This window comes from Miniopterus natalensis, chromosome 17, assembly GCF_054644295.1.
Source record: "Miniopterus natalensis isolate mMinNat1 chromosome 17, mMinNat1.hap1, whole genome shotgun sequence".
NCBI classification, from domain to species: domain Eukaryota; kingdom Metazoa; phylum Chordata; class Mammalia; order Chiroptera; family Miniopteridae; genus Miniopterus; species Miniopterus natalensis.
Genome location: NC_142097.1, coordinates 26,126,588 through 26,141,007, shown reverse-complemented (window position 1 = coordinate 26,141,007; position 14,420 = coordinate 26,126,588). Strand labels below are relative to the sequence as shown.

Sequence of the window (14,420 nt, the reverse complement as noted above, 5' to 3'; positions counted from 1 at the left end):
GGCCATCCCCAACCCCTACCCTTCCTGGGAAAGAGATGGGTAGGTGGCTTGGGAGACGGGTGCTATCTTGGGGTGGGCTCTACCCAATCACAGAGCAGGCAGTTACGGGTAGGAAGTGAACAGGCAGCTAGTGAAGGTGACAACTCCTGTCTCCACCTTGTTCATCAGACCTTCCTCCCCAAACCGCATTTCCCCTCTGCCTGGAGGTAAGCTGTGATTAAAAGGAAAATACAGCTTTGCTGGCTCCAACAAGGCTGCCACTTGACTGCTTCTCTTGGGCTTCTGGCCTGAGTAGGGCAGGCTGGGCCTGGCTGAGAGAAAGGGGCCCAACTGACTCAGTTACCCCAGAGCCCCTTGCTGAACCATTTGTAGATACTAATCTGGGCCCTCCCTGTCACCAAGAGGAAAAATCCCTAACCTGGGCCTCCACAGGAACAGCTGACGGGACAGGGAGCCCAGAGGGATCAAGAACCCCATGCAAACAGGTCCCAGCCCCAATTCCAGGCCTAGAAAAGCAGTAACTGTCAGAAATAAAGCCAGAGTCTCTTCCTCTTTTATTAAGTCCAACTAGGTTAACGAAAGAAGCTATGGCTTCCAGCTGACAGGCCACAGGCTAATCAAGACAGCTTCCTGCAGCGTAAACAGTGAGTGCCAAGGTCACCATCTGGGTGACCACATGGCTTTCCATCCTCCAGGTGGCCTGGCTCTTGCCGGGAAAGGCCCCACAACATCAGTCCTGGCTGTCCCACCTCCATCCTGAGGCTGAGAAGACGGGCAGGAAGAGTGTGGAGGGCGTCACAGAGAGGTTCCCATCAGGTTCACAGGGCGCCCGTTGTACCTCTTGGAAATGTCAGCTTCAATCTGAAAGAGAGCAATACCAAGTGGGCAGGAAACAGAGGGGCCTCATTCTGCAGAAACTGGGGGTCTTCCCCTTGGTGGGCTTCCCTTTCCTGTCTTACCAGCTTCTGCAGCTCCTTGGTCTTCTCTAGCAGCAGGTCCAGCTTGGGCTCCAGAGCTGCCTGCTCCTGAAGTGCTTCCTGCTGCTTCTGCACCATCAACTCTTTCTTCAGAGCCAGCAGCTGGGACTGCTTCAGCTTTTGCTGGAGGAACTCGGTCACTCTGTCCACGTACCTGGGCAGGGCATTCAGATAAGTGGTGTAGCCGTGCAACCTGAGCATTCCCGTTCAACTGCTGGGAAAGGTGCGGCTCAGGAAACCAAATCCCTAATTGGCCTCATCCTCCCACCCATTTTTGTAAGAACTCCTGGTTCCTCTGTCCTCCTGGGAAGCAGGTTCTGCCTCCACACATCAAACCACCCCATCTTGCCCAACAGAGATCTGTATCCCCAGTTTGGATGGTGCCCCCAATTATGGAAGGTAGGAATTACATCTAAGGGGTCACGGAGAAAGATACAAGGGGTCAGGGCTGCTCAAGATGGCGGAACCTTGCTCAGATGCCCCAACAGCCCAATGTCAAGGGGAAAGCCAGACCTTGGTGAGGCCAGGATCATAAACAGGTGTTGCATTCGAAGACTGGTGAGCCGGCCAATCAGGTCCTGCAGCACCGACACCATGGTAAGCATCTTCTCTTTGGTCTGGCCCTGCAGGATGGCTGGAGCCAGCTGGAACTGGCTCACAGACAGGATGTCTGCCTCCTCACTCATCTCCACCGCTCTCTGGGACAAGAAGATCTCGAGCTGAGGACCAAAGAGGATTTGGTTCAAACCAAGAAGAGAACTCTGAGGTTAAGCCCTTCGACTGCCCAAAATGAAGAATGAGATGTAAGGGTTAAACTCTGGGGGAGGAGGGGTTCTTTCCTCTGACTACTTTCACTGCCAGAAACTCACCAGCTACAGAGCTTGGGGCAACCTCCGCTGTCACTCTTCGTCTCCCTGCTCTATCTCAGGCCCTACCTAGCCCTGGACGCCCACTTCGGCCTGGCCTGTGGATCAGATAACTAAATGCAGAGATTCAAAGGGTTCTCTCAGACCCAGTGAAAGCATTTTCTCTCTATGGGAGGAATGAGATTGGAGCAGAGAAATCCCTGTTTGAGAAGCGCTGGAATAAGAAAGGAAGCTGAGAACCTTGTCTCTCACTCAGCCTTGGAAAAGTAATCCCTTTTATCATCCTGTCCCGTGGCAGCCCTCCCCCACCAGCAGACCACTGGGAAGGGGGCAGGCCCCCAGCTTCCCAGGCCCCCAGCTTCCCAGTCCCACAAAGAAGGTCCAAGAACACTGGCTGCTTACTCTGGGCTGCTCATACCTTAGCCACAGGGATAGCATTAAAACACAAGTGAGATCATGTGGCTCCAAACTTGCTCAAAGCCTCTAACAGCTTCTTGGTTCATTCAGAGTAAAAGCCAACGTTCAGATTCTTCCCTCTCTGATCTCCTTCACTTCCCCCCTCACTCCCAGCCCTGCCGCAATGGCCTCCTTGTGCATCAAATGTGCAAGGCACACTCCCATCTCAGGGCCTTTCGAATTGCTTCCTCTGCCTGGAAAGCTTTTTGGCCAGACTTCGGCATGGCTCTCTCTGCACCCCTGCAGGTCTAGACCTTATTGGCCACCTTCACAACGAGGCCTTCCCTGATCACCCAATATAAAGCCCAGCAGCGCAAGAATCCCCATCTCCCTCCCAGCTTTCTTTTCCTTCCTGGCATTTATGTTAACACCTAACATACTGCATATTTTACTTTATTTATCTTGTTTCTTGTCTGCATTCTCCTCTAGAACATAAGCTCCGGGAGGTCAAGGACTTAACTATCTTATTCCCTGCTCAATATCTGGCACCTCAGGCAGTGCCAGGGGCTTAGAAAATGAATGGTAAATACTTGTTGAATGAATATGTGATGCCTCTGGTTCAGAGCAAGCAGACCTTTGGCATCCTTCACAGAAACAGGAAGAGTCAGGTCAGGTGTCTGGAGCAATGCCACTTCTGCTGGTGCCAGGCCACCCCACACCTCTCCCAAAGGTTGAAGGTACCTCCATGAGCTCATCAATGAACTGATTCCGGGTGTCAGGATATTCAAGAAGTGTCAGGGCATCTGAGCCCCTAGCAACACCTTCCGGAGCTGCCAGGAATAGAGACAGAGAAATGATGAAGGAACTGAGGACCACAGAAGGACACCCCCCTCCCCAAGTTTGAGACGCCCTGTGGATTAATATGGACATGGGCTCACTGAACTAAAGCCACTTCCTATTATAACCCAAGGGGAAAAGGTTACCCATTCCCACGTCTCAGCCCTAATCAGGCTCTACTGGCAAACCCCAGCCTGTGAGGAGGACCAGAGCTGGGTTCCTAGGAGTGGAAAAGGGAGCTGTTTGCTCTGATGAGTGGCAGGAGGTGAAGTTTCATCCTGCACTGCCCTCTAGTGGCTCAGATCACTGCTACAGCCTCTCAGCTGGTGGGGTAGGGGGTCAGGTCAGACTTCAGAGCCTCTCAGCACTCCTGGAACCCCCTCACCAGAACGGCTGACTCACATTCATCTTCTAAAAGCTGAGAGTGTCTAGACTTAATTTTAAGGACTCTCTTTGTCCCCCTGCACTCACAGCCTCATCAAGATTTTCAGAAAACAGTTAAATATGTGAAAAGCCAAACCTGAGCAATGCATTTTTTCTTTTGTTTCTAGAGACACTGGGGCCTTTGGGCAGGGGGTGATGCACTCACCCTCGGTTCCAGCTTCCACCACTGTGATCTGCAAAGCAGCAGCATCATCTCCCCAGTCTATCCCATCACCTCCAGTTTCCTGGGTGGAGAGCAAAGAACCCCAGGAATGTTGGCAGAATTTTCCCCAGCAAAGGGAACCAGGATAAACCAAAGCCCTCGATAAGTTCAACGACTACATATTTCAACTGCATAAAGAACGTGCAGCCCTGAGGTAGGTGGCAAAGGTGGCAGTGTGGGGCCATGTATGTTGCCACCCTCACCCCTCCTTTCTAGAGTTACCACCTGCTGACACCCCCACACCTTGCCCCAAACAGCAGGAGAAAAGAGGTAAAGACTCTGATACGTCACTTTGGAAACTGTCTCCCCCTGGACTACACCTGATCTGAGAGCTATGAACTTCCAGTGATGCCTTTAAAGGCACAGACAATACTTTTCTTCTCACTGAAGCAGTAATCATAGGAAGCCCCAGAGATGGACTGCGAGGGCATCCTAACCTTTGAATCCGATTCCAGGGAGATGCCCCAGTCAATTCCAGCAGCCTGGGCAGAGATGCCAGAGTCAGTCCCTTCAGAAGCCACCTCCACTCCAAAGTCGCCCCAGTCAATCTAGTATGAGAAAAAAGGAGTTAGCTCACAAAGGTGGGTGATAAAAGGGGCCTGCCTTCCCAAAGGCCTCGGCCGCTTCTGTAGGGAGCACTATCACATTCTTTAAACAGTGGCCTCCAAGCTCCCCAGGGGAAAGCCCATCTCGGAGAGCTTGTGGGAATGAAGGGTTCCCAGTTCAAAGCCAACCAGCTTGCTGAGGCTCCCCAGCACTCGTCTATACTCTGATCTCAAGGGGGCCAGAAAAATAAAGGAGTAGGGCTTCTGGGCCCTTCCACTACAGTCTCTCTTACACAAATGCCCCTCTCTCCCTCTGGGGCTCTGAATTCAGGTGGCGAGGGGTTGGGCTGTGCGTGTGCGTAGGTGGTCAGGGAAGCAGCTCTCCGTCCGCCTGTCTTACCGCGTCTTCCTCCACCTGCTCAGGAGGCTCCTCGAGGTGCGGCCGCTCCACCACGGAGGGCTCTGCTCCCGTCCTCCACTCGTACACCGTGGAGTTGCCCCGCTTCTGCACAAATCGCAGCATGGGCAACACCTGCTCTTCGGGGCTGCAACAGAGCACATAGCTGACCCTCCCGCTGCCCACTCATGAAACCAACAGTGGGCTTTGGCCTGGGCCATAAGGTCAGATGGGCAAAGCTCCCATGGGTTTAAGTGTGTAAAATAAAACTCAGGTGTCACGTGGGAGAAATACAAGTGGAGAGGAGAGAACAGCCAGGGAAAATAGGCAAATTCCCCCTGCTAGAGAGAAGCCAAGGTCCTCTTTACCTTTCACACACGAACCCCACACAGGCCTGGTACAGGTCAATGGCTTCCCCCAGGGACTGAGCCCCAGCTCCAATCTCCGCCAGCTGACCCGGCAGCTCCTTCACCAGGGCCAGCAGTTCTCTTCGGACATTGTCTCCCTAGAGAGGATCGAAGAAGTGGGCTAAGGCAGAGTGATGGGAAGTGGAGTCCAACAGATTAAACATGTGAAGATGAGACAGAAGAGAAACTGGCTCCAAAAGGGCACCAGCAGGCAGAGAAGGCAGACTTCCCCAGATGCAAAGGTGCTGGGCCCAGGAGACAGAGGTCCCAGGTGCCCTCCCACTTCAGAAAGACCCCTCCCGCTCACCGTGATGCCATACTGCTTGCATGAGTGGTAGAACTGCTCCCTCTTCTCGGCAGCCCCCGCATGGCCCTCCTCCTCCTTGCGGCTATATTCTTGCTGCAGCTGCTGGCACTTGGCGATCTGCTTCTTCAGCGACGGGATCTCATAGGTGACGTTCCGAACGAGGAGGCTAGAGAGTTCCACTGAGAAGGGCCCAGGAAATGCGCCTCAGACACCCACACCAGAAGGCAAGCATGCCCCAGGACATGCGCGCACATACCCTACCTTGGTGGGGAAGGGCATGGGTGGCCTCCCAGCTCCCCCCCTTCCTAGCTGTGGAAACTGACAGTGATTTAACCTCTCTAATCCAATTCTCATCCCTACCGCAGGGAAAGTAATATCTGCCATAAGGATTAAAAGAGGGAATCCATATAAAACAACAAGTGTAATTCCTTGTATTTAGTAAGTGCTTAGTAAATATTAGCTGTTATTGTCTATACTATTAGAAAACACTCTGAAACTACTATCAGCCCTTCAACTACTCTCTCAGGAACCAGATATGGCCCCAAGGATGATCCATGCCTCTTCTGCCTAGTATAGAACAGGGGTGTGGAAGGAATGGGGATCTGCATTCCACTTTATCAAGAGGTCAGTGGTAGAGAACTCACATATACCTGCTGGGTCAGGCCCGGCAACTACCTGCATCCCTGTCTGGTCCTCTGCCTCCTCCCAACACTGTGGAATTTATTTTCCCACCTTGCAGACTTCTACAGCCCAACCTCTTCCCCCACATGGTCTGTGCCTCCTAGAAGCTTAGTGTCTCAGAACTGTGGGAGTGGGCTTCCCCAGTGGCGCTCTGGACACCCAGATGCCCAGGCTGGGCTACTTTACCTAGGTAGCTGTTGTCCTTCTCATACAGTGCTACGATCTCCTGCCAATCCTGAGGAAGAACAGAAACAGCAAGTGAGCCAGAACAGCACTCAGCAGTCACATCCCAGCTCAATCCCGGAACAGGGCAAGCTCTCCCAGCCTTTGCATCACATCAAACACAAATTCCTGTCCTCCTTTGTAACACTGGCTGGGCCACCCACTTTTTTAAGAGTGTGGCGCCAATGAGCAATCCCCAAAGGAGCAGGTCTGAAATGTAAACCTGGGGTAGGAGCTACTTTTGGCATAAACTATGGGGACGAAGAGAAAGTTCAGGAAACATTCCATTTAGGCGTCTCCACCGGATCCTCTGAGAGACCAGCGAGGCTCTGATCCTATTACCACCCTCGCCCACACTTGCCTTCATTCGCTGTGAAGAGTACCGGCCAAAAATATTTTTTGTGGAAGCTTCCGTGCCTTTGAGAAGGTCCACAATTCTTAGGCAGTGGAAGTAGTGAATGTCTGGAAAGCAAGGGATAGCAAAGACTTTGAGAATTCCAGTGTCTCCCCCTTCTACTCTGGCCAATGCACATAGCTGACTCATATACGTGCCAGTAATTTTAGCATGCACAGTTCTCCCCTTCATCAGTTTGTGTTGGAAGAAACCAGCATCTATACCCCAAACAAAATCTTCCTCTGGGGATCAGCCCTGTGGCTAAAAACCAGGGGAGCAGCTCAGCTGTTATATATAGCTCCAGGAAAAGAGAGGACTCCAGGAATGTAGCCCCCCAAAGCACTCACAGGATCCAGAGAGCAGCTGGGCAATCTCTTCACTTTCTGGCATGTCCTGGATGGCAGCATTGATCTTCTCTCGGATCGTCAACACCAGACTCTGCCATTTCAGGTTGCAGTGCCTTCTGTCCACCAGCCAGTCTATGTGAGAAACATCCAAATCACAGAGTTCCCATTCACACAGTCAAAATTCTGTCACTAATTCAAGTGAAATATGCTAAAACAGTGGCTAAAAGTTGTATTCACACTGGTTAAGGTGTGTGTGGGGGGTCATGGGAAGGTGGACATGAAGACAGGCCCAAAGAGATGCTTGGGGCTAAACAGACTTTGGCAACATGACTTCTAGAGCAACTGCCTCAACACGGGGATAAAGAAAAACTTTAAATTGATCCTGACATCAAAGTGCCACTTTTGACCACTCTAAATTCTCCATAATATTTTTGCTTCCAGGGGTAATTATAACTTTCCTGACAGAGGATGATATTCAACTTCCACTTCCTCAGGGCTGGGATTAACCATGACAATGGAAAATACAAGACAGTTATGCCAAGTGCTAGATGAATGAACAACTGCAAAGCCCCTAATACCTACAGCGCCCTAAAGACGACATAACACTGGTCTATTCTTACCAGGGAAGTACCACCTTGGACACGTGCATACCAATGTGAATGACCTCCTGGAATCTGGGCCTAGATTTATGTTTTTATTAAAGGGTATGGATGGCTGCAAGCCATGCATGTTTCATCAGGAGGAGAGAGCTAAGAGCTAGGCTTTGTGGGCCAGATGGTCCTGGCTTCTAATTATCAACTTTCTTGGGCAAGTCTTTCAACCTCTGTGCCTCAGTTTCCCCAAATGTAAAATGGTGATAATGGGATACTGAGTATAAGGGATAAGGTAGGTAAAACATTGAACACTGCCTGGCACATGCCAAGGACTCAATAAATCTTAGTGATCTTCATCTTTACAATGTCAAGTACCTAAAAACGCACTTGGTAAAGAGCAAACCCTCAATGAATGCATGATTGTTGTTTTATTGGTCCTTTTCATGACCAATAACAAGTCCATATACCAAGAGTGCACATTTGCTAAACAGCTGAGACAAATCTAAAATGAAGCTCCACTAAGTGGCCACTGCACAGGGCTGACTAAATGGCCCACAGTGGTCAATTCAGAACCTGCCCTGGTTAATAAATCTGTCAACTGGTCAAACACTACAGCCTCACAGTTGTTATCATTATACTCCCTCTGCTGTATTCCTTTAAAATTTTCAGAAAGAAAAATTCTGTGGATGTCACAGATCTAGAAGCAAAGGCATGAGGTAGTCAAACAGTTATCTTAACAAAACCAGCATCAAATCAATTAATCCAATGAGCATTTAAAAACCCAGCTGTGCACTGGCCCTGGAGGGGTCAGAATAACGAGATCCTCCCCTTGGCCCTGAAATGGGGAGGAGGTATGCAGGTCAGACAGACATCGGAGATGGCCCAGTCACTAACAGGTCTTTATTTCCAAATGGGTCTGTGTCCTCTTCCTAAAATCTAGGGAAGATGGAAGCTTTTAAAAAGAAAAAGTGAGTTTTTTCCAGCTTAATACAAAAAGCATAGATGTTAGAGCCTGACATACTTCAGTTCCAATTTCGGATCTGCCACTTAGTTATGACTGTCTTTAAAGTAAGCCATTACCCTCTCTGTGCCTGAATGATATGATTTGACAACACATATTATAAATGTTAAAGAAGAAAACGCAGGTCAAGTACAGACAATGTATAGTTCCTTCCCGCTCCTGTTAGCGAGGCGGGTCAGGCCACAGATCAGGTCACAGAGCGTGGCGAGTGGTCGGCCATTTAACAGGGGCCTTGGGGTGTCAGGGCTCCCAGCTGTTGGCGACAGGGGGCAAGGGGCTGGGACTCCCCCTGAAAGCTGGCTGCGCGGGGACGCTCCGTCCTACCGAGCAGCTTGCTGGTCTGGATGTCGATGGGCACGTGCTGATGATCCTGGCGGGAAACACGACAAACAGTGGGGCGTGAGCGCGGGGCAGGGGCGTGCCACCCGCGCGCTCATTTCACCGGCACCCGGCCACCCTGCGGAGCCAGAGCGAGGAGCCAGGGAGGGTTGCGCCGGCCCGAGAGGGTGGCCAAGGACGCGGGTGAGGGACAGATAGAGTGAACCCAATCCAAGGGTCCCGGGATAGCCCCCCATTTCCTCAGCGCCTGTTTCCCCACCTGCATCTTTCCTCCACTTCTGCTTCCGGCCGCCGACGCAGCCCGCCCCGCCTACCACCAATCCAGAGCCCGGGTGGCGGAGCTTCAGTTTAGGCCCCAACCGGCCTCCTCCGGCCACGTCGCCGCTTTCCTCAGAGCCAATCGGGGCGCTCGCTCCACCCCTGGCAGCAAGCCCCACCCACCCCGGGGCTCCGAATGGCTGAGACCGGGAGGGGAGGGAGTACAGGAGCCAGCCAATGGGAGGTGTGAGGCGGGCTCAGGACCGGGGAGGGGCGGGGCGCCAAGAAAGAACTGCAGTGGCGGCGCGATCGCGGAAGGCGGCGCCCGAGAGCTGGTCGCAGCTGCGCAGAGCCCTGTGGGCGGCGATTAACGCGCCTGCAGGCTAACTGGAGCCGTTAGACAAGCCTTTCCCGCCTTGGGACGTTTTACTGTTTCTCGTAGTTTGCAGGTTTCTTGTGACACTTGTCACACTTTGCCTTTCCATTCAGTTTATCTAATAGACATGTGTTGAGCACCTGCTCCTTGTTAATTAGGGCAGGGAAGGAAAGGAAAGAGGGTGAAGGGAAGCATCGCAAACATAACATTAAATTGATTCTTAAAGGCAGAGCTGCAGAAAGAGGGTGGTGCGTGGAGGGGTGTTTCGGGCGGAGGAGACTGTACAGACAAAGCTTTGGAAGCCACAAAGTGAAAGAGGGGTTTAGGGAACAACAGGCAGCAGAATGGGCAACGTAATTGGTGGGATCCAATGCAAAACGAAAACACAGGGCCCTTGCCCTGGCCCGTGTGGCTCAGTTGGTTCGGCGTCCTCCCTTGGCGGAAAGATTGCTGGCTCGATTCCCTGTCAGGGTACATGCCCAGGTTTCCTGCTCGATTCCCAGCAGGGGGCTTGCAGGAGGCCGCCAATGGATGTTCCACTCTCACACCGATGTTTCTCTCTCCCTCTCTTCCTCTCTCTCTAAAAATCAATTTTAAAACATCTTTAAAAAAAAAAAAAAAAAGTGCAGGGCCCTTGCAGAAATTCAGACCTGACCTGGGAGAAAGGCATGAGGAGGAGCAGCCAGAGGGCTGGATTTGAGAATATTGTGGAGGAAAATAAACAGGATTTAGCAATTGATTGGCTGTGTGTTGTGGGGTCGGGATGGGACTACAAGGATAACACCTACATGGTTGAATGGAGGAGCCACCCCCTGAGACAGGGGTGCAAGAGGGTATCTCAGCATTGGGGTTGGTGGTCCTGGGAGTGTGCAGGAGGCACTAGGGCCTATAGCTCTAGAGTTCAGAGGAGCCATGGGGCTGGGGAATACAGCTCTGGAGAGCCATGGGCTGACTTATCTGTGGTCCTGGTGGTGGCTGAAGTTGCGGAAGGGTATGAGATTCAGCAAGAAGTGGGTAGAGTGAGGAGAGAAGATGGGCTGAGAACAGATCCCTGGCATCTCACAGGGCTGGGTGTGCCATTTTACGCCCCTCTCCTTCCAGGTTGTTAGCTCCTCCAGGAGGCTCTGCCTGGTTCTTTCTAAATGGCCCCCACCTCCACCTCAGCGCAGCACTTGTGGCTCAGTAAATTTTTTATTAAACTGTGTGGTGTGATACAACAGTGAGAAGATCTAGATTCCTGCCCAGTGAGATCTTGGACCATTTCCATAACCTCTCTGCCAGCCAGTTTCCTCAACATGGAGATAGCGCCTATCCTGACTATCTCAGGGTATTTCTGTTTAAACGCTTAAATAAATAAACATACTAGATGTATATAACTCTTAATAGTTTACAACATGCTTTAATATAGTTTCTCATGCTTTGTAAACTCTGTGTGTGTGTGTGTGTGTGTGTGTGTGTGTGTGTGTGTGTGGTAATCATTATTATAGCATGAGTTGAAAGACTTCCCTGAAAATGGCTCAGAGGGCAGAACTAAGAACCTCTTTAGGGCTCTCTTATGGGAATTTGCTTCCCATCTCAGAGTCCTGACTCAGGCTATAGGAATTGCTGGGGCTCCCCCATGATTAAACAAACACTTACTGGGCTGCAACTATGTGTTCTTGGCTCCCTGGGACATCCCAGGAAGCATGGCCCTGCCCCACCCTCAAGGTGCATCTCTTCCCCTAGAATAAGCAGGCGGGGCAGAGCAGGGTGGGGAGAGTCTGGAAGGCCCAGCCCTGGTGACTTGGTGGAGATAGAGACCACTGGCACTTCACCCCACCCTCAGCTCCCAGGGTGACTCATGTGGGACAGAAGGATGTTTGAGGACAGTCCTACCTAGCTGCTGTCCTCAGGGTGGCTGCCCCAGAGAGCACAGGAGTGTGGGCTTTGGAAAGCATTCTGTACTGTTCCTCCTTTTCCAAGGCCATAGTGAACTTCAGGGCCTATGGGCAGATGAGCACATAAGTGGTCTGGCATCCAAGGCATCGAGGTCCTTGGGGTTTCCAACATCTGGAAAGTGGCAGAGAGAGGAGTGGGATGCTTCTGATTGTGAATCTCTCATTTTTCTGCTGATTTAGCAGGCAGGACACCGTCAGGGGAAGGGGTAGTGAGAAGCACATGTAGGGAGGTGGGGAGGACACTGTAAGCCTGGGCCGGCTTTGGACGGGAGAGCGGGTACCCTCAGGGTGCTATGTATGCAGGCTGCCTTCCATCCTTTGTTGTTGTTGTTGTCAGTTTGCTTATTAAGTGATAACCATGTGCCCCAGGCCAGTGTAGATCTAGATGTTTTACAAGTCTTATCTAATTTGATCCAACAACCTTGTACTGTGGATACTATTATTGGCCAGATTTTAAAGGCAAGGGAGCCAAGGCTTAGATAAGTAACTTGTCCAAGATCATACAGCTGGTGGGGCTGGGATTCAACCCCAGGCCTGTCTAGATCCCCAGCCTGCATTTTCCTTCTCTAGGATGTGGCTTCTCCTGCAGCTCTGCCTGCCCCCTCCTGCAGCTCAGCCACCACTGCCCCAGGTCGCTTCCTCCCTCCTCTTCAGTTCTGACTCCCACTTTCTCCCCAGTTGTTGTGCCAAACAGTCAGAACCCCACCCTGCAGTCCCTGCCCCTTTCCAAAGTTTTTCCTTACCACACCCCATCCTGGGCAAGAATGCCCATTACTTACCTTGCTTCAATATCCATAAAAAGAAGGCTTACCTTTGACATTCAAGTAATCCATTTTTTAATCTGCAGTACAGTTATTACTTTATGGTTTATTGTTTCTGTGTGTTTGCTCACAGCCACATTGACTCTGTGTGTGTGTGTGTGTGTGTGTGTGTGTGTGTGTGTGTGTGTGTGTGTGAGTGTGTGTGTGTGTGTGTTTGGTCTGCCTGCTGGGCTGGAAGCCCTGGAAACTCAGCAGCTTCAGCTGGGCCTCTTGCTGTTGGCAGTATACTTTCTGTGCCGTGTTTTTCAGTCTGCCTCCCCAGCTAGTCTGTGAGCACCTTGTGGGCAGGGAGGACAGGCTTGTTTACCTCTGTAACCCCAGCACCCGCCCTGACACCTGACATTGAACGTGAGTTGCTTAATGGATGGGCGTAACGGAAGGAATAAGAAAAGGTGTAGCATGTGCACGAAGGCAGTTAGTGATGAGTGGGGACCAGGATCATTTGGTCTGTGGGGAGGGTTTGTGTCCCCCAGTTCTGTTCCTCACCCCTCTCTCTACAGCTCAGGACCTGTAGTCAATCCCCCTGAACCACTTGGAACCAGAGGGAGGGAATCCAGATGAAGATACCCGGGCTGGTTGACTTCACGAGTTAAGCACAGGCCAGTGAATGCCCATGAGAAGCCAGTCGGATGGGTCACTCTCTGGGGTCATTGGTTGCACCCTAAACCCTAGCCAGCCATGCCCTCCCCATCCCTTCACCTTTGTTGGTCTTCTAGGGGAAAATACCTCACTGGGTGGCCTTGCGAATTGGGTCTGAGGTGTCATCTCCTTAGAATGCCACTGCACTTCATTATTTCATCACCCCCGTCATGGCAGGTGGAGGGAGTCTGCTCTTCCAAGGGAAGGAACACCAAGCCCACCACCAACCCACCCATCTTGTCAGCCTCCTTTCCCATGTTCTTCAATATTAGGTACTCTCTGTTTGCCAAAAACTGTTTTCCAAGGTGCTGGGGACCTTAACACAAAAACATAGTCCCAGCCCTCAAAGAAAGTGACAGTGTGATGTGTGAAGGATAAATCCCATGACAGTAAACCCACAGCCTACTAGCCCTGTGCTCATGCTTAATAGGTGCTTTAAAAACCCATACAAACCAAATAGGAGGTGTGCTCAGAGAGCTAAGGAAACAGAAAGGAGTGTCCAACTCAACTTTCGAGTAAAGGCATGGGGACAGAAAGCCAACAGAGCAGGCTCCTGGGAGAAGTAACACCGAGTCTTGCAGAATGGGAATGAATTGTGGCAAAATCGAGAGAAGAGAGGAGAAATCAGAGGCCTGGGTTTCGGAGTCGGGGAGTGGAGGGAGATGAGTGCCTTCGACAGGAACCCCATCCCTCCATCCTTCCAGTCTCTTCCCAACACCTGAGCTAGGATGACTTTTTAGCTCTTCCAGTGTCTTCTGGATGGACATCCACTCTCAAATAGAGCAGGCTTTCAGGGAAAGCAGTAGACCTAGAAAGCTGTGGGCATCTTCCTGGGAAAACTATATACTCTTCTCAGGAGAGGGAAGGGACCTTGCAAAATAATATCTTCAATCCACATAAACCCCAGGGAGACAATGTAACAATAAGCCTGCTGCAGCTGAAAATGTGAGAAGTGAAAAAATGGGTTTCTCTCACATTTACCTGCCCCAGGGAGAGTGGGACAGAGGCAACTGGCTACATTAAGAATTTCTTAGGGTAAAGACAATGCTTCTGTTTCTCATTTGGGTTTTAAAGCTTGCATCAAGTACCTATTATATGTCAGGTCTGTATTAGTGATAGATAATGCTAGGCCCAAGGACCTAAAATTCTATAAGGGAGGCAAACACATAAATGGATCATTACAATACTATATATGTGTGTGTACATGTACATATATATAATCAATCATGGTATACATCATGTTAAATAGAAGCATGTGAACAAACTGTAGGAACAAGAAACTTTTTTTTTTTTTTTAATATATCTTTATTGATTTCAGAGAGAAGAAGGGAGAGAGAGAAACATCAATGATGAGAGAGAGTCCTTGATTGGCTGCCTCTTGCACGCCCTCGACTGGGGATCGAGCCCAAAACCC

At 50.9% G+C, this 14,420-nt stretch overlaps 1 protein-coding gene across 1 annotated transcript; it reads right to left on the bottom strand.

Annotated features, from left to right (window-relative positions):
- Nucleotides 1-586: 586 nt before the first annotated feature.
- On the bottom strand, nt 587-9,345 carry CDK5RAP3 (CDK5 regulatory subunit associated protein 3). The gene is made up of 14 exons (XM_016202315.2): nt 9,235-9,345; nt 8,961-9,006; nt 7,023-7,154; nt 6,643-6,743; nt 6,246-6,294; nt 5,379-5,557; nt 5,033-5,169; nt 4,668-4,812; nt 4,160-4,270; nt 3,666-3,744; nt 2,981-3,069; nt 1,491-1,696; nt 960-1,131; nt 587-861 (listed from the first exon to the last, which is right to left on the bottom strand). Exons 1-14 carry the CDS (start codon nt 9,238-9,240, stop codon nt 796-798), a joined length of 1,518 nt encoding a protein of 505 aa, XP_016057801.2. The 5' UTR covers nt 9,241-9,345; the 3' UTR covers nt 587-795.
- Between the last annotated feature and the right edge of the window lie 5,075 nt (nt 9,346-14,420).